Source organism: Coregonus lavaretus (genome assembly GCF_964263955.1).
Source record: "Coregonus lavaretus genome assembly, chromosome: 1".
Taxonomy (NCBI): Eukaryota; Metazoa; Chordata; class Actinopteri; order Salmoniformes; family Salmonidae; genus Coregonus; species Coregonus lavaretus.
The window spans coordinates 17842580-17866469 of record NC_139988.1 but is presented as its reverse complement, the minus strand read 5'-3'; the positions used below and the strand labels follow the sequence as shown (position 1 = coordinate 17866469).

The following is a 23890-nucleotide window of genomic DNA, read 5'->3' as shown; positions in this document are numbered from 1 at the left end:
GAGTGGCCTACCATAAAAAACAATGGAGAAAATGCATCCCATAACATTTTAACAATTGCTGTTCTATCATTCTGCCTACAGTAGCATCCAATGTGTGGTGTTCAATGTAGACCTACATTCCATGAGACTTTTGGAAAAAACTCACAGGGCTTGACATTAACCTGTTTATCCACTTGTCCTTCAGACAAGGTGGTGACTGGAAATGTGTTGTTTGATGCAAGAAACGACTTTACAAAATAAGATTCATTATTATTCCTATACCATCATAACAATATGCCATTTAGCAGACCATCATTACAGAGAATCAGACAAATTATACTACCCTCTGCCAATTGGCTACTTGGCTTATTCAAGACCTTCTCAAAATACAACACTGCCCCATTAAGACAAAAAAAAAAAGCTCTTTACTTGACTCGCTTTTCAAAGATGGCTAGAAATGCACACGTTTTGTGCTTTTATAGGAATCCCCCACTCCCCCATTGATGACTATAAATGTGCTATATCTGGGCTAATAACTCACTCACTAGCAAAGAATATGAACAAATGTGCACGCGTGGCTACATGCAGCTCTCGCTTTGATCTCAAAACAAGCGTATCTACTCGGCAACCACATGCTGTAAACACAGTCCAGTTCAAAGTGAATGGCACAGATCCATATATGGCAATGGTCTGTTGCCCCTACTCCAATGTGCTCTGCCTACAAGAAAATATCTTGCATAGCTAGTTTTGCTTACTAAGTCTTGCATAGTTCGTTTTGTTTCAGTATGCTGCATTGAAAGTGGTTAATATTGCGTTGACTCGATCACAATTCCCACAGTAGGGAAACGTTGATAGTGTTAACTAAAAGGGGAAAACTAGAATGTTGAGTGCTTCTCTGTGCAGGCTGATATTTATTCTGCGTGGCAGTCCCGGGGGAGCTGCGCGCCCGCACGCAGCTTAGAGGGAACATTGCTCACTACTGTAAGTCACTCTGGATAAGAGCGTCTGCTAAATGACTTAAATGTTAAATTGTGATTGAATTATGTCAATACTAGCTAGTGGTTAGCTAAATTAGAGGAAGTATTTAGTGTTGTGTGCATTGCGTCTGTGCACCTAGCTAGCTACCATCCCATAGCCTACATTGCATACTGTATCATGACATTTAACCACAGAGTTTGATTTAACCGTGGACGTAAGGAGAAAATGCTACTTTTTGTCACTCCTGTTAGCGGCCATTGGGGGTTTTTGTTCTCTGACTGGCTAACAGTCAAGTTTTTGGTCACTGACGAGCATTGCGATTCTACAAGTAGAAACGGCAGGTTGGTCGCTACCGGGTCGGCATGCAGCAGCTACCGTTTTTGTTCTAGCAAGAGAAGGAATGGCTCCCACTGTGATAAATACCTATCAGCAGTCTATCGGCATTAAGAATCTTGGTGTGTTTCATGCTTTATGGCTTGGGGGTAGAAGCTGTTCAGGGTCCTGTTGGTTCCAGACTTGGTGCACTGGTACCGCTTGCAATCTGGTAGCAGAGAGAAAAGTCTATGGCTTGGGTGGCTGTAGTCTTTGACAATTTGTTGGGCCTTCCTCTGACACCGCCTGGTATAGAGATCCTGGATGGCAGGGAGCGCTGCCCCAGTGAAGTACTGGGCCGTATTCACCACCCTCTGTAGCGCCTTGCGGTCGGTTGCCTTGCAGTTGCCGTACCAAGTGGTGATGCAGCCAGTCAGGATGCTCTCAATGGTGCAGCTGTAGAACTTTGAGGATTTGAGGGCCCATGCCAAATCTTTTCAGCCTCCTGAGGGGGAAGAGGCGCTGTTGTGTTGACCATGTTAATTCCTTAAATGATGTGGATTCATAGTGTGGGTTCAGGTCAGGTGCCAGTAGTGATAGATAATGTAATTGTATGCTGTGATGAAGTGTTTTGTAAGTGGACTCTGAGCTCCTTTTTATAACAGAGTGCTGTGCTGCACCCCATGTGTTGTGCTTAAAAATGCTTGTCAATACTTCTGCTGCAGGCATCAAGCTAGCAAACTAACTTATCACGCCAGTCACTCATCACACGACAAACCAGCTTCATATATAAACATCACACCGACCAGAAACTTGGAGAAGAAAGACAATGATTGAGAGTTTGGCAAAGAAGCGCTACAGCAGTTTCCACTTCGTGCTTTAGTTTGATGGGTGACATCACTCTGATCCGTTGGTCTCTCAGTAACCTCTGTGCCGCTATATCAGGCCAGTGACTGTAGAGCTGGTAGATTCACACAGTACTGGTTCTTCCGTTCCACACTCATCAGCAGACATGACGCGCGCGCGCTAGCTTCCCCACTTCCATGTCACCTTGCAGCACCCATAGTTCCCTGATGACACAAAACATCACTCAAAACACACTCCAGAGTTAGCCTACATGTTCTACAGACCCCGTAGAGCTTTGACGTAGTGAAGTTAACAATCTTCTCTTGCTTTACGTCAAACAGTTCTTTCGCCACAGCCTTTCCTCCCAGCTCTTTCTGAATATGAGAAACATTATCAGCCTCTGAACTAGGGTTGGGCAGATTTTCATATCATCATACTGTCCTTCTCTCATACTGGGATATACGGTATTACCGGCCAGTGGCGTGTATTCATGGATGCCAAGGGAAGCCAGGCTTCCCCCAAAAAAATGACCAAGAAAAAAACTAAATAATTTATCTTTCGTCTATCTAGGTTTAATAATTGTCCTTCAATTCGCAAAAGGCTGAATGTATCTCATCGGAGAAAGCATCAGAGAGAGTGAAACAGCCCCCCCCCCCACCCCCCCCACCCCACCCCACCCCACCCCACACACTTGCCAGTTGGTCAGTGCATGCTCGGAGTACACGTCCTGGTAATCTGTCTGGCCCTGCGGCCTTGTGAATGTTGACCTGTTTAAAGGTCTTATTCACATAGGCTACGGAGAGCGTGATCACACAATCGTCCGGAACAGCTGATGCTCTCATGCATATTTCAGTGTTACTTGCCTCAAAGCGATCATAGAAGTAATTTAGCTCGTCTGGTAGGCTTGTGTCACTGGGCAGCTCGCGGCTGTGCTTCCCTTTGTAGTCTGTAATAGTTTGCAAGCACTGCCACATCTGACGAGCGTCGGAGCCGGTGTAGTACGATTCGATTTTAGTCCTGTATTGACGCTTTGCCTGTTTGATGGAGCGTCGGAGGGCATAGCGGGATTTCTTATAAGCTTCCGGGTTAGAGTCCCGCTCCTTGAAAGCGGCGGCTCTACCCTTTAGCTCAGTGTGGATGTTGCCTGTAATCCATGTCTTCTGGTTGGGGTATGTACAGTTGAAGTCGGAAGTTTACATACACCTCAGCCAAATACATTTAAACTCAGTTTTTCACAATTCCTGACATTTAATCCTAGTAAAAATTCCCTGTCTTAGGTCAGTTAGGATCACCACTTTATTTTAAGAATGTGAAATGTCAGAATAATAGTAGAGAGAATGATTTATTTCAGCTTTTATTTCTTTCATCACATTCCCAGTGGGTCAGAAGTTTACATACACTCAATTAGTATTTGGTAGCATTGCCTTTAAATTGTTTAACTTGGGTCAAACGTTTTGGGTAGCCTTCCACCAGCTTCCCACAATAAGTTGGGTGAATTTTGGCCCATTCCTCCTGACAGAGCTGGTGTAACTGAGTCAGGCATGTAGGCCTCCTTGCTCGCACACGCTTTTTCAGTTCTGCCCACAAATGTTCTATAAGATTGAGGTCAGGGCTTTGTGATGGCCACTCCAATACCTTCACTTTGTTGTCCTTAAGCCATTTTGCCACAACTTTGGAAGTATGCTTGGGCCATTTGCGACCAAGCTTTAACTTCCTGACTGATGTCTTGAGATGTTGCTTCAATATATCCACATAATTTTCCTTCCTCATGATGCCCTCTATTTTGTGAAGTGCACCAGTCCCTCCTGCAGCAAAGCACCCCCACAGCATGATGCTGCCACCCCCATGCTTCACGGTTGGGATGGTGTTCTTCAGCTTGCAAGCTACCCCCTTTTTCCTCCAAACATAACGATGGTCATTATGGCCAAACAGTTCTATTTTTGTTTCATCAGACCAGAGGACATTTCTCCATGTGCAGTTGCAAACCGTAGTCTGGCTTTTTTATGGCGGTTTTGGAGCAGTGGCTTCTTCCTTGCTGAGCGGCCTTTCAGGTTATAAAATAAATAAATAAAGGTTATGTCAATATAGGACTCGTTTTACTGTGGATATAGATACTTTTGTACCAGTTTCCTCCAGCATCTTCACAAGGTCCTTTGCTGTTGTTCTGGGATTGATTTGCACTTTTCGCACCAAAGTACGTTCATCTCTAGGAGACAGAACGCGTCTCCTTCCTGAGTGGTATGATGGCTGCGTGGTCCCATGGTGTTGATACTTGCGTACTATTGTTTGTACAGATGAATGTGGTACCTTCAGGCGTTTGGAAATTGCTCCCAAGGATGAAACATACTTGTGGAGGTCTACAGTTTTTTTTTTTCCTGAGGTCTTGGCTGATTTCTTTTGATTTTCCCATGATGTTAAGCAAAGAGGTACTGAGTTTGAAGGTAGGCCTTGAAATACATCCACAGGTACACCTCCAATTGACTCAAATGATGTCAATTAGCCTATCAGAAGCTTCTAAAGCCATGACATCATTTTCTGGAATTTTCCAAGCTGTTTAAAGGCACAGTCAACTTAGTGTGTGTAAACTTCTGACCCACTGGAATTGTGATACAGTGAATTATAAGTGAAATAATCTGTCTGTAAACAATTGTTGGAATAATTACTTGTGTCATGCACAAAAGTAGATGTCCTAACTGACTTGCCAAAACTAAAGTTTGTTAACAAGACATTTGTGGAATGGTTGAAAAACGAGTTTTAATGACTCCAACCTAAGTGTATGTAAACTTCCGACTTCAACTGTACGTACAGTCACTGTGGGGACGACTTCATCGATGCACTTATTGATGAAGCCAGTGGCTGATGTCACTGGTGTGGTGTACTCCTCAATGCCATCGGAAGAATCCCAGAACATATTCCAGTCTGTGCTAGCAAAACAGTCCTGTAGCTTAGCATCTGCTTCATCTGACCACTTACATTTATTTATTTTTTTTTACCCCCTTTTTCTCCCCAATTTCGTGGTATCCAATTGGTAGTTACAGTTTTGTCCCATCGCTGCAACTCCCATACGGACACAGGAGAGGCGAAGGTCGAGAGTCGCGCGTCCTCCGAAACACAACCCAACCGAGCTGCACTGCTTCTTGACACAGTGCCCGCTTAACCCGGAAGCCAGCCGCACCAATGTGCCGGAGGAAACACCGTACACCTGGCAACCGAGTCAGCGTGCACTGCGCCCGGCCCCCAACAGGAATCGCTAGTGCGCGATGGGACAAGAACATCCCTGCCGGCCAAACCCTCCCCTACCCTGGACGGCGCTGGGCCAATTGTGCGCCGCCCCATGGGCCTCCCGGTCGCGGACGGCTGCGACAGAGCCTGGACTCGAACCAGGATCTCTAGTGGCACAGCTAGCACTGCGATGTAGTGCCTTAGACCACTGCGCCACTTGGGAGGCATCTGACCACTTTTTTATTGACAGAGTCACTGGTGCTTCCTGGTTTAGTTTAGTAAAGGTGGTCTAGAGTTTTTTCCCTCTGGTTGCACATTTAACATGCCGGTAGAAATGAGGTAAAACAGATTTAAGTTTCCCTGCATTAAAGTCCCCGGCCACTAGGAGCGCTGCCTCTGGATGAGCGTTTTCCTGTTTGCTTATGGCCGTATACAGTTCATTGAGTGCGGTCTTAGTGCCAGCATCGGTTTGTGGTGGTAAATAGACAGCTACGAAGAATATAGAGGAAAACTATCTTGGTAGATAGTGTGGTCTACAGCTTATCATGAGATACTCTACCTCAGGCGAGCAAAATCTCGAGACTTCCTTAGATATCGTGCACCAGCTTTTGTTTACGAATATACATAAACCGCAACCCCTTGTCTTACCAGAGGCTGCTGTTCTATCCTGCCGATACAGTGTATAACCCGCCAGCTGTATGTTATTCATGTCTTCATTCAGCCACGACTCGGTGAAACATAAGATATTACAGTTTTTAATGTCCCGTTGGTAGGATATTCGTGCCTGTAGTTCGTCCACTTTATTATCAAGCGATTGTAAGTTGGCCAATAGTATCGATGGCAAAGGCAGATTAGCCACTCGTCGCCGGCTCCTTACCAAGCACCCCGATCTCCTTCTGCGATATCTCCTTTTCTTTCTACTGAGAATGACGGGGATGAGAGCCCTGTCGGGTGTCTGGAGCAAATCCCTCTCGTCTGACTCATTAAATAAAAATTATTTGTCCATTTCAAGGTGAGTAATCGCTGTTCTGATGTCCAGAAGCACTTTTCGGTCATAAGAGACAGTAGCAGCAACATTATGTACAAAATAAGTTACAAACAATACGAAAAAACACACAAAATAGCATGGTTGGTTAAGAGTCCATAAAACGGCAGCCATCATCATCCATATGATTCCATATGTGTTATTTCATAGTTTTGATGTCTTCACTATTATTCTACAATGTAGAAAATAGTAAAAAATAAAGAAAAACCCTTGAATGAGTACGTGTGTCCAAACTTTTGACTGGTACTGTTTATACTAGGCGGTGTCAGAGGAAGGCCCACAAAATTGTCAAAGACTCCAGTCACCCAAGTCATACTGTTCTCTCTGCTACCACATGGCAAGCATTACCGGAGTGCCAAGTCTAGGTCCAAAAGGCTCCATAACAGCTTCTACCCCCAAGCCATAAGACTGCTGAACAATTAATCAAATGGCCACCCAGACTATTTATAGTGCTGCTACTCTCTGTTTATTATCAATGCATAGTCATTTTACCCCTACCTAAATGTACAAATTATCTAGACTAACCTGTACCCCCGCACATTGACTCGGTACCGGTACCCCCTGTATATAGCCTCGTTATTGTTATTTTAATGTGTTACTTTTATTTAATTTTTTACTTTAGTTTATTTAGTAAATATTTCTTAACTATTTCTTGAACTGCATTGTTGGTTAAGGGCTTGTAAGTAAGCATTTCACGGTAAAGTCGACACCTTTTGTATTCGGCGCATGTGACAAATAACATTCGATTTGATTTGAATGAGTTTAAAGGTATTGACGGTATTGAAAAACCATCCCGTGGCTATTTCCAAATACCGCCCAAGCCTACTTTGAGCATCAATGGAAGTGGAGCTCAATATTAACCCACCCACATCAATGAGGAGCTAACAGAAAAGGTACCGTAGGCAGAAACAATGGCGTCCATGTAAAAAGAGCAAGCTTTACTTGTTAGCAGCCCATAGACAATCGACACACAATTATGGAGAGAGAGAGACAGAGGCCTCACTGCCTGCCATTGGACATAAACCGGAGAGAAGCTGAACTAAAATCAACAATTTTTTCCCCCGAATCTCAAATAAATATCCTAAAGGTTGGCTCTAAAACCAAAAATAGCATACAGCTTTGACAGGTCCCTCTTGTAAATGAGATATTTTATTTATCAAATGGGATCAACTGTATAAATAAATGACACATTAAAGTAAATAAGATGTAATGTTAGAATGGATATGAGTATGTCTGTGAGTATCTACTGTTTGAGAAGTTTCTCGCCTGACCTACTTTCAGCATGCAGAACCATAATGGCTGGCTGTCTGTCCCAAACACAGCAACAGCATGGTAACCACATGTTAATATCATGGCAACTGGCTTTACCCCACGGGAAGTAAACAAGCAAGGGAAAGAGGGATGAGGTGGAGTCAGAGGGCTAAGCAAGCAGATACAATTACAGGTGATTTAAGCAGAGAATGGAGAGAGTGAAACAAGGAGAAGATGAGAGGAGATTGTAGGAACAGAGAGCAGAGAAGAGGACAGGACATGGAGAAAGAGAGAAGAGGTGAACACACGCATCCCTTTCACAGAGAGTTACCTTCAGGAGTGAGGTGACTTACAGTAGACTGTTTCTGTCTCTCTCTCTCACACACACACACACACACACACACACACACACACACGGTGGTACAGTACCTGCTGGGCCGTGGCAGGGCGGGGAGGCCAGTAGAGACAGAGTAGTGCACCAGCAGCAGGACAGACAGAGAGACCAGCACGGCAGAGTTAATGACCACGGCCCCCCCCACGAAGCCAAAGACAAACAACAGTATACGCCCCGGGCTCATGGCCCCCCCTGAACATGGCCCAGCGCCCCACACTGCCGGGACCAGGGGAGGGGGGCGACCGCCAGGGGGTGACGCTAAAACACACGCCTCTGAAGCTTTTACACACTGTCCCTGGATGACGACGCAAAGAAGTATACTCCCTCCGGTGTCTGTCGACAAAGTACACCTCACATCTATAGCTGACTGTTGAAGTGAGAAGAACGGTCAGGTACAGGAGATCTGGTTCAGAGTAGAGCAGTCAGGCGCTATGTGAGCTCAGACCAGCAGGCCAACGAGTGACGGCCACAGAAACAACAGCAGCAGCAGCAGTAATTCCATGAGCAGCGGTGGTGGTGGTGGAGGCAGAGAGATGCAGAGCAGCAGCTGCTACTGTAGAGTGATACCGGCTTCAGTTCAACACTGCTGTGACATCATCCAGAGAGAGAGAGAGGCTTTGCAACAGTTGTCCTTTTCTCCTCTCCTCTCTTTTGATGCATCGTATCCTCTTTCTGACATACGATACTCCTGCTTGTCCTCCTTTCTTTGCTAAGCTGCGACACTGCTGCCGCTGTACAGTCTAGAATTCTCGCTCTCACTCTCCCCTCCCTCCCTTCTCCTCCCTCCCTTCTCCTCCCTCCCTATCGGATGCTGAGGCAGCATCAGAGATGGTAACATATGCCTCCTCTCAGCTCGATGCTGATTGGCTGAGCCAGGGAGAGACTGGGAGGAGGACAAACCTGAGGATACTGGCAGCGTCTGCTGCTCCAGAGAGAATGTGGTGGGCTGCTGCCACACACACACAATAAATAATGTAACACTTCTGTTAGGGGAAACCGCCTTGTGAACACAAAACACAAACAGTTTAAATCTGTTTAAATCTAAAAAGCATCACAATCTGCTTTGATCTGATGTAGTGGTCAAAGTAAACCTCCCTCTCTATACCGTTCAAAATGGAGGCTTGTCCAGCGGGAGACCATGACCTCTTTCACTGCTGTTTCGCTCACTAATCTGATCAGCAGACTAAAACACTACATCTCTGAATCCCTCTAATCATCACACTGTGGGATTACTGCAGCTGACCACTGACAACCTCTGGCTGGTTCATATACAGTTGAATAGTCCCACTCAATCTCTATATCTCCTCTTCATCCGCCTCAGATCCCCTAAAATGTCACCTCCTATCCTCTCCTCTCTTTCGCCTGCCCTCCCATCCCCCCCTCCCCCTGCCCATCCCATCCTCCCATCTCTTCTCTGTTCTTCTGTCCATCAGGTTCTGACCTACATTGAACTGCCTGTGGAGAGCAGCGATCATAGGAGTGTTGCCACAGTGATGAAGCACTTCACATCAACTTACTCTCTCAGGGTGAGGAGCCAACTATGCCAATGAATGTTGATGTGCTATACTGATACGGACGCTGTATACTGTATACTGCAAACACATGCGCTACCCAGGATGAACTGGCCACGAGCCAGCAGTGTATTTGGGAAACACTGCTATATGATACTGTGCACGCAGTGATCTTGGAATGGGACTTTGAGAGTTGTATATATGACCTTACCTTGATCTGCTTGTGCTTGTGTCTGACGATGTCTCCTGCTGGTGTTTTGTACGTTCCAAGTGCTCCATGTAACTGTGGATCATCTGCATAGGACATACCACAGGGAGACGGGGGGGGGACGGGGGGGGGACGGGGTTAGCGTGGACAGGGAGTGGCCCTATTGGAATACACTACCGGTCATACGTTTTAGAACACCTACTCATTCAAGGGTTTTTCTTTATTTTTACTATTTTCTAATAGTGAAGACATCAAAACTATGAAATAACACATATGGCTCCCGAGTGGCGCAGTGGTCTAAGGCACTGCATCGCATTGCTAGCTGTGCCACTAGAGATCCTGGTTCCAGGCTCTGTCGCAGCCGGCCGCGACCGGGATACCCATGGGCGGTGCACAATTGGTCCAGCGTCGTCCAAGGTAGGGGAGGATTTGGCCGGCAGGGATGTGGGTTCGTTTCCCACGGGGGGGCCAGTATGACAAAAAAAAACTGTAAAAACGTACTAACTGCAAGTCGCTCTGGATAAGAGCGTCTGCTAAATGACTAAAATGTAAATGTAATATGGAATCATGTAGTAACCAAAAAAGTGTTACACAAATCAAAATACATTTTATATTTGAGATTGTTCAAATAGTCACCCTTTGCCTTTATGACAGCTTTGCACACTCTTTTTGTTCCCACATATACTGAGCACTTGTTGGCTGCTTTTCCTTCACTCTGCCGTCCGACTCATCCCAAACCATCTCAATTTGGTTGAGGTCGGGGGATTGTGGAGGACAGGTCATCTGAGGCAGCACTCCATCACTCTCCTTCTTGGGAAAAATGCCCTTTCACAGACCGGAGGTGTGTTGGGTTATTGTCCTGTTGAAAAACAAATGATAGTCCCACTAAGCCCAAACCAGATGGGATGGCGTATCGCTGCAGAATGCTGTGGTAGCCATGCTGGTTAAGTGTGTCTTGAATTATAAATAAGTCACAGACAGTGTCACCAGCAAAGCACCCCTACACCATAACACCTCCTCCTCCATGCTTTACGGTGGGAACTACACATGCGGAGATCATCCGTTCACCCACACCGCGTCTCACAAAGACATGGCGGTTGGAACGAAAAATCTCAAATCTGGACTCCAGACCAAAAGGACAAATGTCCACCGGTATAAAGTCCATTGCACGTCTTTCTTGGCCCAAGCAAGTCTCTTCTTCTTATTGGTGTCCTTTAGTAGTAGTTTCTTTTCAGCAATTCGACCATGAAGGCCTGATTCACACAGTCTCCTCTGAACAGTTGATGTTGAGATGTGTCTGTTACTTGAACTCTGCGAAGCATATATTTGGCCTGCAATTTCTGAGGCTGGTAACTCTAATGAACTTATCCTCTGCAACAGTGGTAACTCTGGGTCTTCCATTCCTGTGGCGGTCCTCATGAGAGCCAGTTTCATCATAGCGCTTGATTGTTTTTGCGACTGCACTTGAAGAAACTTTCAAAGTTCTTGAAATGTTTCGTATTGACTGACCTTCATGTCTTAATGTAATGATGAACTGTCGTTTCTCTTTGCTTATTTGAGCTGTTCTTGCCATAATATGGACTTGGTCTTTTACCAAACAGGGCTATCTTCTGTATACCCCCCCACCTTGTCACAACACAACTGATTGGCTCAAACGCATTAAGGAGGAAATAAATTCCACAAATTAACTTTTAAGAAGGCACACCTGTTAATTGAAATGCATTCCAGGTGACTACCTCATGAAGCTGGATGAGAGAATGCCAAGAGTGTGCAAAGCTATCATCAAGGCAAAGGGTGGCTATTTGAAGAATCTCAAATATAAAATATATATTATTTGATTTGTTTAACACTTTTTTTGGTTACTTCATGATTCCATATGTGTTATTTCATAGTTTTGATGTTTTCACTATTATTCTACAATGTAGAAAATAGTAAAAATAAAGAAAAACCCTTGAATGAGTAGGTGTTCTAAAACTTTTCACCGGTAGTGTACATCGGTGAAGATGGCCATGATGCCAACTGTTTCTTATGGGGTTTTTGTATCCATATACAGCTGGAACAGACAGCCTCCTGGCATGTTTGGTACTCAGCTGTCAACTGTGCATTGTGTGACAGCTTCTATAATCTAATTTCTTCCATATTTAAAATGTAATGTTCTCTATGCAGCAGGCCAGAGTGGTTTGTTTTGGCATCTGGGCCAATGTGTTAGTAATACATTATGGATAACAGACTTTAGACAGACTGAGTTGAGGCAACATACTTCATATAGGGATTCTCTCTCTCTCAACAATAGGATGCAATAGTCTGCAGACCTGGGTCTCAAACATATGTCATATACTTACAAATACTTGAGTTTTACTTGATTTAGTTTGCCCAGTACAATGGAAAGAATGGAACAGTCCCAATCACGGTTGGGGTCAACTCTGAAAGTAAACCAAATTCCAATCCACATTTTCCTAATTGAAAAGCATTGGAAGAGAATTGGAATTTCAGTGTACTTTCTGAATTGATTGGAATTGAAATTGACCCCAACCCTGGTCCCAATACGCACTACAACACACTTCCCTTCCCTCCTCATACCTCTGTGTGCCTCTGGTGGAGGGCATTGTACTCCTTCTTCATCTCGGCTTCTCGTTCCTCCAATCTGCCGACTGAAATAGAGAACGGTTAGACGTGTGATCTCAGTTAAAACAGAACAACATGGTCAATGAGGCAAAATAACACTTAAACTGTTATACAGAAGATACAAAAGCCTTTTGTGTACAGTTACTTAAAAGTGAATGCAATCTTGGAACATCAGTAACATTGGTCCGTGAACATCAGTAACGTCGGTCCGTGAACATCAGTAACGTCGCCCCGTGACCATCAGTAACGTCGCCCCGTGACCATCAGTAACGTCGCCCCGTGACCATCAGTAACGTCGCCCCGTGATCATCAGTAACGTCGCCCCGTGATCATCAGTAACGTTAGCCCGTGAACATCAGTAACGTCGCCCCGTGAACATCAGTAACGTCGCCCCGTGAACATCAGTAACGTCGCCCGTGAACATCAGTAACGTCGCCCCGTGACCATCAGTAACGTCGCCCCGTGACCATCAGTAACGTCGCCCCGTGACCATCAGTAACGTCGGCCCGTGATCATCAGTAACGTCGGCCTGTGATCATCAGTAACGTCAGCCCGTGAACATCAGTAACGTCGCCCCGTGATCATCAGTAACGTCGCCCCGTGAACATCAGTAACGTCGCCCGTGAACATCAGTAACGTCGCCCCGTGAACATCAGTAACGTCGCCCCGTGAACATCAGTAACGTCGCCCCGTGATCATCAGTAACGTTGCCCCGTGATCATCAGTAACGTCGCCCCGTGATCATCAGTAACGTCAGCCCGTGAACATCAGTAACGTCGCCCCGTGATCATCAGTAACGTCGGCCCGTGATCATCAGTAACGTCGGCCTGTGATCATCAGTAACGTCGCCCCGTGATCATCAGTAACGTCGCCCCGTGATCATCAGTAACGTCAGCCCGTGAACATCAGTAACGTCGCCCCGTGATCATCAGTAACGTCGCCCCGTGATCATCAGTAACGTCGCCCCGTGATCATCAGTAACGTCAGCCCGTGAACATCAGTAACGTCGCCCCGTGATCATCAGTAACGTCGGCCCGTGATCATCAGTAACGTCGGCCCGTGATCATCAGTAACGTCGGCCTGTGAACATCAGTATTATATGTCAGTGAACATCAGTTATATCTGTCAGTGAACATCAGTAACATCTGTCCGTGAACATCAGTAATCTGTCTCAAAACAGGCTTCGAAGATGAGAAACCAAGTACAGTATCAAACTGCTGTCAGTTGTAGTAGCAGTACATGACAACCAGGTGTCGTTAGTGCACTAGTAAAAACACTGTCTGGCATGATCAAACACTCATGCAGAGATCTTTTCCACAGCTTTGGGTTAGGGGTCCCTGAGCAGCTATAATCCTGCCATGAGTAAAAACGTTTCCCTATGAAAAACTTCAGGAATTCTATGCCGTTTCATACACAAAGTCGTACTAGTCATCACACCCTCGGAAGCCATGTTTAAACTGTAAGATAAAAAAAGCACAAGCAGCAACCCAAACACACTAGCATACATTAGAATCAACTCCACTCTATTTCAGTCAAACACATAGCTCTGAGCCCTGTAACTTAATCCACTGTGTAGGAAACTTGGCTGGCATGGACTGTTTATAGTGAAAACACCCTGACAATGTCCTGTGTGAGTGTGTGAGTGAGTGAGAGTGTTCAGATGACTGCCCAGCCTAACAACGGTGGAATTCGTATTTGCATGGCCGGTGCCCCGGGTGGGTGGAGATTTCATTTAAGAACCAATGGAATGGTCTAAAATGAGCAAACTCCGCCCACCCGGGGCACCGGGCCATGCGAAACGAACTCGACCAATGCCCTGTCACAAAGGCAGATTGTATAAGACAGAGACACTAACCCAAGCAGGCCTACCATCTGCTTATTGACAATGACCCTCCCAACACAGCGTGTGGCGTTTGTGTCAGTAAATGCTAACACAGTTGTCTAATCAAATCTGCTACCCCTCTCTACATTTCTCTATGGTAGCATGGCTAACAGCAGACTGTGGGTTTTTGTCGTTGGCTCTTAGTTGAATATGATATATGTCTGGGATTTGCTTCAGTAGAAAGGCTTCAAATCGAGACTGTCGGAGGTGGTTTAGTGAATGCCTAGGACTTAGCTCAGCTGGCTATGTGATTTGTGAGTTACTTGTTACCATGACTAGTGACTACCGGTAGACAAAGAGGAACCAAGTAGAGAATGAACAGACAGAAATAAGCCTTTAGGAATTAACCTGCTGTGTGTGTATTGGGAAGTGGAAGTATGTTTAGGGCTTGCGGTCTACTATATCTGTCCTGTTCATCTACTCTACCCACAACTGATGAGCAATCTGAACTATGAGCTGGCCTCATGAGGAGTTCTCACATCTAGAGGACTCAACACATGCGTATTACTGCTCAGCCTCTCCCTATCTAGTTTATATGAGAGAGAGAGACAGAGAGATAACGGCTAAAGGAAGAAAGAACTGAAAGTGAAATAAAAGAAAGGAAGATGTGGTGACAGGGGAGAAGCCAGAATGGGAGAGAACAAGGACTGTGGACCTGGCTGAGAGTGTTGGTGAATATCAAGTCAGGCAGTGTGTGGGTGTGTGTGTGTGTGTGTGTACTCAGTCAGGGTCAGCTGGCAGAGAGCCATACATGTACTTCCCCATAAAGTGGTTAGTTAACCCAATCAGAGTCAAACACCAACTCAGCAGACCAGAATAAACTTACTTTGAGGTGTGACGCAAGAAATGCAGAATTAAATGAAAGTCTCCATTTAACATACAGACACCTCAGAACAAACCCTTATAGACTGCACATACAGACACATCCAACCCTCCCCCACCCCCCAACCCCCCACCCACCCTTGCCACCACTGCTGAAAAGATTCCTAGGGGAGAAACTGATTAAGGGTTCACAGCTCCGGTCCTAAAAGACAATGATTGATTGATCGATTATGTAACTGATTGAGTATGCATTTGTATGTATGCGTGTTTGTTAAGACTCACTCTGGTCCGAGTAGTTCCTGGTCTTGAGCTCCATTTGACGTGTGTGAGACTCCAGCATCACCAGTCGACCCTGAAGGTCCTTCTTCTCCGTGTCCTGACTGTCCTCAAACACCATGTACCTCTACAGATAGAGACAGAGACAGAGGCAGAGAGAGCGAGTTGTTAAAACACTAACACAATGGCATGTGTCCATGTGTGTTAAGTACTTGTGAGAAAGTTCATTAAGCTCTAGCCAACAGACAGGACAGAGAGCTAGCTGTATGCATCATGTTTATGTCAGATTCCTTCTGCCACCACCTCCTGTGATCCTTAGAGTCACTCACTAGGGACAGAGAGAGAAGAGGTGAATGGGGACAGACTCTAGGGCCATTGAGAGAAGAGGTGAATGGGGACAGACTAGGGCCATTGAGAGAAGAGGTGAATGGGGACAGACTCTAGGGCCATTGAGAGAAGAGGTGAATGGGGACAGACTAGGGCCATTGAGAGAAGAGGTGAATGGGGACAGACTCTAGGGACAGAGAGAGAAGAGGTGAATGGGGACAGACTAGGGCCATTGAGAGAAGAGGTGAATGGGGACAGACTAGGGCCATTGAGAGAAGAGGTGAATGGGGGCAGACTCTAGGGACAGAGGGAGAAGAGGTGAATGGGGGCAGACTCTAGGGACAGAGGGAGAAGAGGTGAATGGGGACAGACTCTAGGGACAGAGGGAGAAGAGGTGAATGGGGACAGACTCTAGGGACAGAGAGAGAAGAGGTGAATGGGGACAGACTCTAGGGACAGAGAGAGAAGAGGTGAATGGGGACAGCTCTGCAAGGCCTTGCTGACTCATAAATCTGGACTGAGATCAATGAGACAAAACCCACCCGTCTGCCTGTGTGTGTGTCTGCAGCTCCATTCAGTGTGTTGTTTTGTGTCTGTCTGTCTGCTGCTCCATTCAGTCTGTTGTTTTGTGTCTGTCTGTCTGCAGCGCCATTCAGTCTGTTGTTTTGTGTGTCTGTCTTCAGTTCCATTCAGCGGGTTTCAGACAACAGGTGCAGAGCGCCAGCCCCTTGGTGCGCGCACACACACACACACCTTGAGTGTGTGTGATGTACTGACAGATCAGTGTTCTGTAGTAAAAGTCTTGTTATTATCCATTAGAGCTCAGCACCAGTATCTTCAGATCAACGGAAAAACTCAACAATTGTCCATGGGAATGAGAGACAGAGAGTGCGAGTCTGTCTGTAACCAGCAAAAACAAGGCTGAGGAGTTATGACATAACCTAGCGAGACACACACACTGATCAACCGTCTCCTTCACAGCTTAGAGCAGTGTGACACACCCACACATAAAGATCAACTACACACCTCCTAGCTTATTAGAAACGTACAGTAAAAGAGCTGAACCAGCCTGTGACTGTTTAGAGACCTGTTAGAGCGGTGTTGCAGGCTTTGGTTCTAGCCCAGCACTAACACACCTGACACTAGATTGAGGTGAATCTAGTGTTACAACACTAGGCTGGAACTAACATTCGCCGCCGACACACAGTCTTGAGATCATGGAGCTTTGTGTGGATGAAGGGCTTATCGACCAGAGCCCATCGGCTGGGACGAGCAGTCATCTGCTGTGGGATTGAATCACCCGAGTCCCCTGCTCCGCCGGAGGCCTACTGGAACAAATTGGCTCTTCTCTACATGAACGCCACTTTCTATGTGTCAGAGAGCAGATGTAGGCTAGGTCAAAGGCATTTCTAAGAATGTCTACGTGACCTGCCTATTGCCTTAACTAACATGAAATCATTAGTTTGGCTGCAGGCGTATTCAAGGCGTTAGGAAACCATAAGCATAGTGAGTGAACGAGATGGCAAGAAAAAGAGAAATGGATCAAGAAAACTTTGTGGGAAGAGAGAGGGTCTGAAGGGCAGTAAAGACACAGACTTCCTCACAGTAAACTCCTAGTAAAACAGCAAATCTAATAAGAGCATTATGCTACATGAGGCTTGGACTGGACAAGGGGGCTGGGAGGGCAGGGGGCTGGGAGGGCAGGGGGGGGGGGGGGGGCAGGGGGCTGGGAGGGCAGGGGGCTGGGAGGGCAGGGGGGGGGGACTTAATCTGTCAACAACACTAAACACAAGGCTGCACATCACACACAAAAATGGTTTGAACTGTAATTAAAGCATAAAACCCAACATCCATCCCTAGAACCTCACCCCCTCTTCCTAATCACTTAGACTACCCCCCCCCCCCCCCCCAACACACACGTTCTCTGTGCTGCTCATCATATGACCCATAGTTTGGTGTTCATAAGACAGCGCTCCAGAGAAAGAGAGTTTCTCTAGTCTACCTCTTCTCTTCCCCCTCTTCTCCACCTAAACACGCATAATGCTCCCTTTGTCCCTTCACACACACAGGTCTCTCCCTCTCTCACACACAGCTCTCTCCCTCTCTCACACACAGCTCTCGCCCTCTCTCACACACACACAGTTCTCCCTCTCTCTCACACACACACAGCTCTATTTCTCTCTCACACACACACAGCTCTCTCTTTCTCTCTCTCACACACACACACACACACAGCTCTCTCTTTCTCTCACACACACAGCTCTCTCTTTCTCTCACACACACACACAGCTCTCTCTTTCTCTCACACACACACACACATCTCTCTCTTTCTCTCACACACACAGCTCTCTCTCTCTCACACACACAGCTCTCTCTTTCTCTCACACACACACACAGCTCTCTCTTTCTCTCACACACACACAGCTCTCGCTTTCTCTCTCACACACAGCTCTCTCTTTCTCTCACACACACACAGCTCTCCCTTTCTCTCACACACACACACAGCTCTCTCTTTCTCTCACACACACACAGAGCTCTCTCTTTCTCTCACACACACACAGCTCTCTCTTTCTCTCACACACACACACAGCTCTCTCTTTCTCTCTCTCACACACACAGCTCTCTCTTTCTCTCACACACACACACACACACAGCTCTCTCTTTCTCTCTCACACACACACACACACACACAGCTCTTTCTTTCTCTCACACACACACACACACACACACACACACACACACAGTGCCCCAGTGTATCAATGTTGTATTGACAGGGAGTTTTATTAAGTGCACCGAGTCTTCTTTGGGTTGGCTGCCTGGGTAGAACAGAGCAGCTGGGATAGCAGGATGGCTCTGCCAGAAAGGAGATCAGATATCACAGATCTGATACTGGAAGTCACTAAAGGGTCATGCATCTGTGTTTAGCAAGATCCTGAAGAGTTAGATTTTGAGGTAGCTTTTTAAACTCGCAATCATCTTGAAATATTGTGTTATAAATGTGTTCCTTGGTTTGAAGGTCAAGTGTGTGTGTGTGTGTGTGTGTATATATATATATATATATATATATATATATATATATATATATATATATATATATATATATATATATATATTAATGTTTCGGGTTGGAGTGTTTGTGAACTTCCAGTGAGACAACACTTTGAGAACAAATGTCATGAGAACAGGAACACAAAGATCTTTTCACTTTCATCAAGTCAATAACAGCCAGGGGGTACTCAATCAAAGCCTGTTATCAGGTTTTTTTTGTCTGGGTCTTCAAATCCCAATTGAATATCAAAATAATGACAAAAATAATATTAAATCATAACTGATAGCTCAACATCAAACATCCCAACCATTGTCCAAATCAACAAACACAATATGAATGGTCTAGGCTGTGAAATTCAACTGTGGGGCTAACTAGATTTAAATTGATGAACCGTGTTCAATACCTGGTCGGTTACACAAGTAGGTTAACTGAAACAGCATGTTTTTTACAACAGAAACGTAGGTCTAATCCAGAGAGCCACGTTGGCAGTCCTGACTCTGTGTGTGTGACTCTGTCTCCTACTCATCCTGGGTACAGATGAGAGACGGTAACAGCTCCTGCCTTTAACAGGCCCATAGCCTAGGGAGGGTCTGCTCTGTTCACGCTCTCATCAGCTAACTACAGCAAGGTAGGGGCTGACTGACTGCCTGATTGTGAGGGGGGTTTGTTTTAGTACAGTAGTGTGACTGTGAGAAACTGACAGCTGGACTAGAGCCTGGGTTTGACGTGTCTATAATCCTATTGGTCCACTGAGTAGTAGGACAAGGATGTAGGCTATTACAGTCGACTCCTGGAAAGTTCGCTTCAGACAAGTGCAAACTCGCCCCGACCTCGTTTTTCCAGCCCCAATTCAATGACATGCTTTTTAGTCGCTCCTGATAACCACTGTGAACTGACAACTGGGCCATGGTGGAAAAGGCATGAGTGTGTTGCGGGTCTGACAAATGACATAATACCTCTGACATCATCATCCTGAACCTGTCCGTGACCTCAGGATGTCAGGAGGAATGTGTCCCAGGAGTATCCTGGCCAGAGGGGTACTCAGGAAGTCTTGTTTTCCCGGGAATTTCCTGCCTGCCTCTGCCCTCCTCCCTCCGTCTGTGGTGTAGAGTCACAGCCCGTCTAGGAAGAGTTCCCCTGGGCTCAGCTCTGGGAGAGATCAGTGTTACACTGGACTTACTGAGGCTGTTGCTTGGAGAGTGAGTCCCAATAGCATTGAATGAGTTGTAGAAGTACTTGTGACCGGGGTGTCTGTCTGCAGTGTTGCTCACTGGCTGAGAACCATCATGTCTCTACTTACAGCCTAGCAGGTGTTTTTTTTTTTTTACAGTCCTGCGAATGTGGATGGGTTTTCTAGAGCCTAATGAACAACATGATTGAGTTAGCCAGGGTAAAGCCAATTAAGCTGACGCATTGTCCTTCAACCTCAAAGTAAACACCTAGGCATAACACTGATGAAGAATCTAACATTGGACTACTGCTTTTTCTAACTGTTTATAAAGTGCTTATGAAGTACTTTCACTGTTTATCAACTACTTATGAACCGTCTCGATGCTTGTTGTAAATCCACACGCCACTGAACTGCAGCTCTGAGGAGAACGTCAAGAGCAGCGCGAAGCAAATGACTGGAGGGAAACACACAAACCACACCACACAAAACCACACACACACATTCATCTGTCCCCGCCCAGCCCCACCCTAGCGTGCAAATCATGACATGCTAATCAAAACTAGGCCTACATACTCAGTGTACTACAAGAGCTCTCAGTACTGGGGGTAAATGGCAGAGAACGCTGTGACAAGACAAAGTGAGAGATCAGTCGCAGATTTGGAACATTACCACTTTACCTTCAATTGTTGTCCAAGTGGTGTTATGTTGGAGTTAACACTAATAGTGAATGAAGTTGAAGGGAACGGCACCACACACACAGAAAATCCATAACCAACACTACAAGAGGTCTCCTAAACCATGCTCAGAGAACGCAGAACACGGCTGAGTTACAGCTTAAAAACAGGTCAAGCCTACAGCACAGCACTGCTGTCAGCTGTTAACCAAGGATCACCTGACTTGTAAATTAACCCATCTTTAGGAGAGGAAAGGTGTGGTGGCAGAATTTGGGGTGAGCTGTTCTAACTTCTCAAGGGATATGTTCTGTGTTGGACTGTGATGTTATGCCTTTAATAGACTCCTGGTATGTCTACACACTAACACAAGGACATTGTGTTCTGGAACTGTTGCTTGTATAAATAACTGTTGTGTAACAATATGATTGTTTTATTACCTCTCACTATACAGTGGGGAGAACAAGTATTTGATACACTGCCGATTTTTCAGGTTTTCCTATTTACAAAGCATGTAGAGGTCTGTAATTTTTATCATAGGTACACTTCAACTGTGAGAGACGGAATCCAGAAAATCACATTGTAAGTAATTAATTTGCATTTTATTGTATGACATAAGTATTTGATACATCAGAAAAGCAGAACTTAATATTTGGTACAGAAACCTTTGTTTGCAATTACAGAGATCATACGTTTCCTGTAGGTGTTGACCAGGTTTGCACACACTGCAGCAGGGATTTTGGCCCACTCCTCCATACAGACCTTCTCCAGATCCTTCAGGTTTCGGGGCTGGGCAATACGGACTTTCAGCTCCCTCCAAAGATGTTCTATTGGGTTCAGGTCTGGAGACTGGCTAGGCCACTCCAGGACCTTGAGATGCTTCTTACGGAGCCACTCCTTAGTTGCCCTGGCTGTGTGTTTTGGGTCGTTGTCATGCTGGAAGACCCAGCCACGACCCATCTATCGAGTTTAGACCAAAAAGGTATATTTTTGTCTCATCATACCACATGACCTTCTCCCATTCCTCCTCTGGATCATCCAGATGGTCATTGGCAAACTTCAGACGGGCCTGGACATGCGTTGGCTTGAGCAGGGGGACCTTGCGTGCGCTGCAGGATTTTAATCCATGGTGGCGTAGTGTGTTACTAATGGTTTTCTTTGAGACTGTGGTCCCAGCTCTCTTCAGGTCATTGACCAGGTCCTGCCGTGTAGTTCTGGGCTGATCCCTCACCTTCCTCATGATCATTGATGCCCCACGAGGTGAGATCTTGCATGGAGCCCCAGACCGAGGGTGATTGACCGTCATCTTGAACTTCTTCCATTTTCTAATAATTGCGCCAACAGTTGTTGCCTTCTCACCAAGCTGCTTGCCTATTGTCATGTAGCCCATCCCAGCCTTGTGCAGGTCTACAATTGTATCCCTGATGTCCTTACACAGCTCTCTGGTCTTGGCCATTGTGGAGAGGTTGGAGTCTGTTTGATTGAGTGTGTGGACAGGTGTCTTTTATACAGGTAACGAGTTCAAACAGGTGCAGTTAATACAGGTAATGAGTGGAGAACAGGAGGGCTTCTTAAAGAAAAACTAACAGGTCTGTGAGAGCCGGAATTCTTACTGGTTGGTAGGTGATCAAATACTTATGTCATGCAATAAAATGCAAATTAATTACTTAAAAATCATACAATGTGATGTTCTGGATTTTTGTTTTAGATTCCGTCTCTCACAGTTGAAGTGTACCTATGATAAAAAATTACAGACCTCTACATGCTTTGTAAGTAGGAAAACCTGCAAAATCGGCAGTGTATCAAATACTTGTTCTCCCCACTGTATAAGGGACATGGAACCATTTAATCCTAGAGTTCTTCCCTGTGAAATCAGAGATAGATCTCCCCTTGCAGCTGCTTGTATTAAAGATGTTTCTATTATATCATTGAATAGTCTCTGCCTTAATCTTTGGATAAAATGTTCCACAACAGCGGTTATGGGAATAAAGACAGTTCAACGACACATAGAGAGGGTGGTTAGGGGGGTGAAATACAACCACACTAGAACAGCGTGATTTAGAGAGAGAGGGAGACGGAGGAGAATGATAGAAAGAGAGAGGGGGAGAGAGAGGGGGGGGGGGGGGGGGGGGGGGTGAGAGAAAAAGAGGGAGAGAGGGAGATGGAGACCGAGAGAGGGAGAAAGCAAGAGGGAAAGAGGGAGAGAGCGAAGGGGAGAGAGAATATGGATAGCCTAGTGAGTGAAAGGCAGAGAACTGGAGGAGAAAGCTAGAGAGCAAGAGGGGGACAGAAAGAGAGTAGTCTGGTAGATTGACTGCATAATGTGTTGGTGAGAGAGGGGGAGAGAGAGAGAGAGAGAGAGAGAGAGAGAGAGAGAGAGAGGGAGAGAGAGAGAGAGCATATGGATAGCCTAGTGAGTGAAAGGCAGAGAACTGGGGGGAGAAAGATAGAGTCTGGTAGATTGGCTGCATAATGCATTGGTGGCAGAACAAACAACTGTTCAGTTGCAGCAGGATAGAGCGAAAGAGAGAGCAGTCTGAAGCTAGGAGGATATGTCATCTGGATGCAACAGCTGATGACAAGGTTACCCATGACTCATTTAGCACTGTTGCTAATATTATGGCTGGTGACAACATTACTGTACTTCAGTCATTTACACCATACATAGGGAGTTCCACCTAAGGGGAGTGACATTGACTCTGACCCATTTCAGACAGAAGATGTGGTATATTACCTGTAAAAAATACAAGGTGGTCCTCTGTAGCTCAGCTGGTAGAGCACGGCGCTTGTAACGCTAAGGTAGTGGGTTCGATCCCCGGGACCACCCATACACAAAAAACAAAAAAATGTATGCACGCATGACTGTAAGTCGCTTTGGATAAAAGCGTCTGCTAAATGGCATATTATTATATTATTATTACTATTATTATTATTATTATTATTATTATTATTATTATTATTATAAGGCAAGGTTAATACGACCCCATCTCAAACTGACCCTTACTTGCAGGTAGGAGGTGTTAAATGGAAGTGTTCATGAATTTATCTGCAAAAAGCAGAGAACCATTCACACAGACCCGACACCTGTATTTTGGTTACATGGTCTGTGAAAATAAAGGTTTTGGTTTGACATTCATTTTAAAGTGAAAAATCTGAGCCTCAGCATCATTCTGTTACCGTGGAAATACCCGTAGGTCTTTCCTCTCACTTCCATACACAAACCAAAATCCCAATAATTTACCATTCCTGCTTTTTATACCAGCTTTTTCGTATATCTGAAAGGGATAAGGGGTAAAATACATGGTAAATTAAATGCCACCT

The 23890-nt window shown here is 45.6% G+C and overlaps 1 protein-coding gene across 4 annotated transcripts in view; it reads right to left on the bottom strand.

Moving 5' to 3' along the window:
* Positions 1–23890, bottom strand: part of LOC311132102 (C-Jun-amino-terminal kinase-interacting protein 4-like) — a 53041-nt gene that overhangs the window by 26038 nt on the left and 3113 nt on the right. For all 4 annotated transcript variants that reach the window (XM_084165290.1, XM_084165291.1, XM_084165288.1 and 1 more), the window contains exons 2-4: positions 15358–15478; positions 12327–12397; positions 9750–9832 (exon numbers count right to left, since the gene is read on the bottom strand). In XM_084165290.1, the coding sequence (XP_084021416.1) occupies positions 9750–9832; positions 12327–12397; positions 15358–15478 (275 nt within the window). The remainder of the gene's footprint in view (positions 1–9749; positions 9833–12326; positions 12398–15357; positions 15479–23890) is intronic.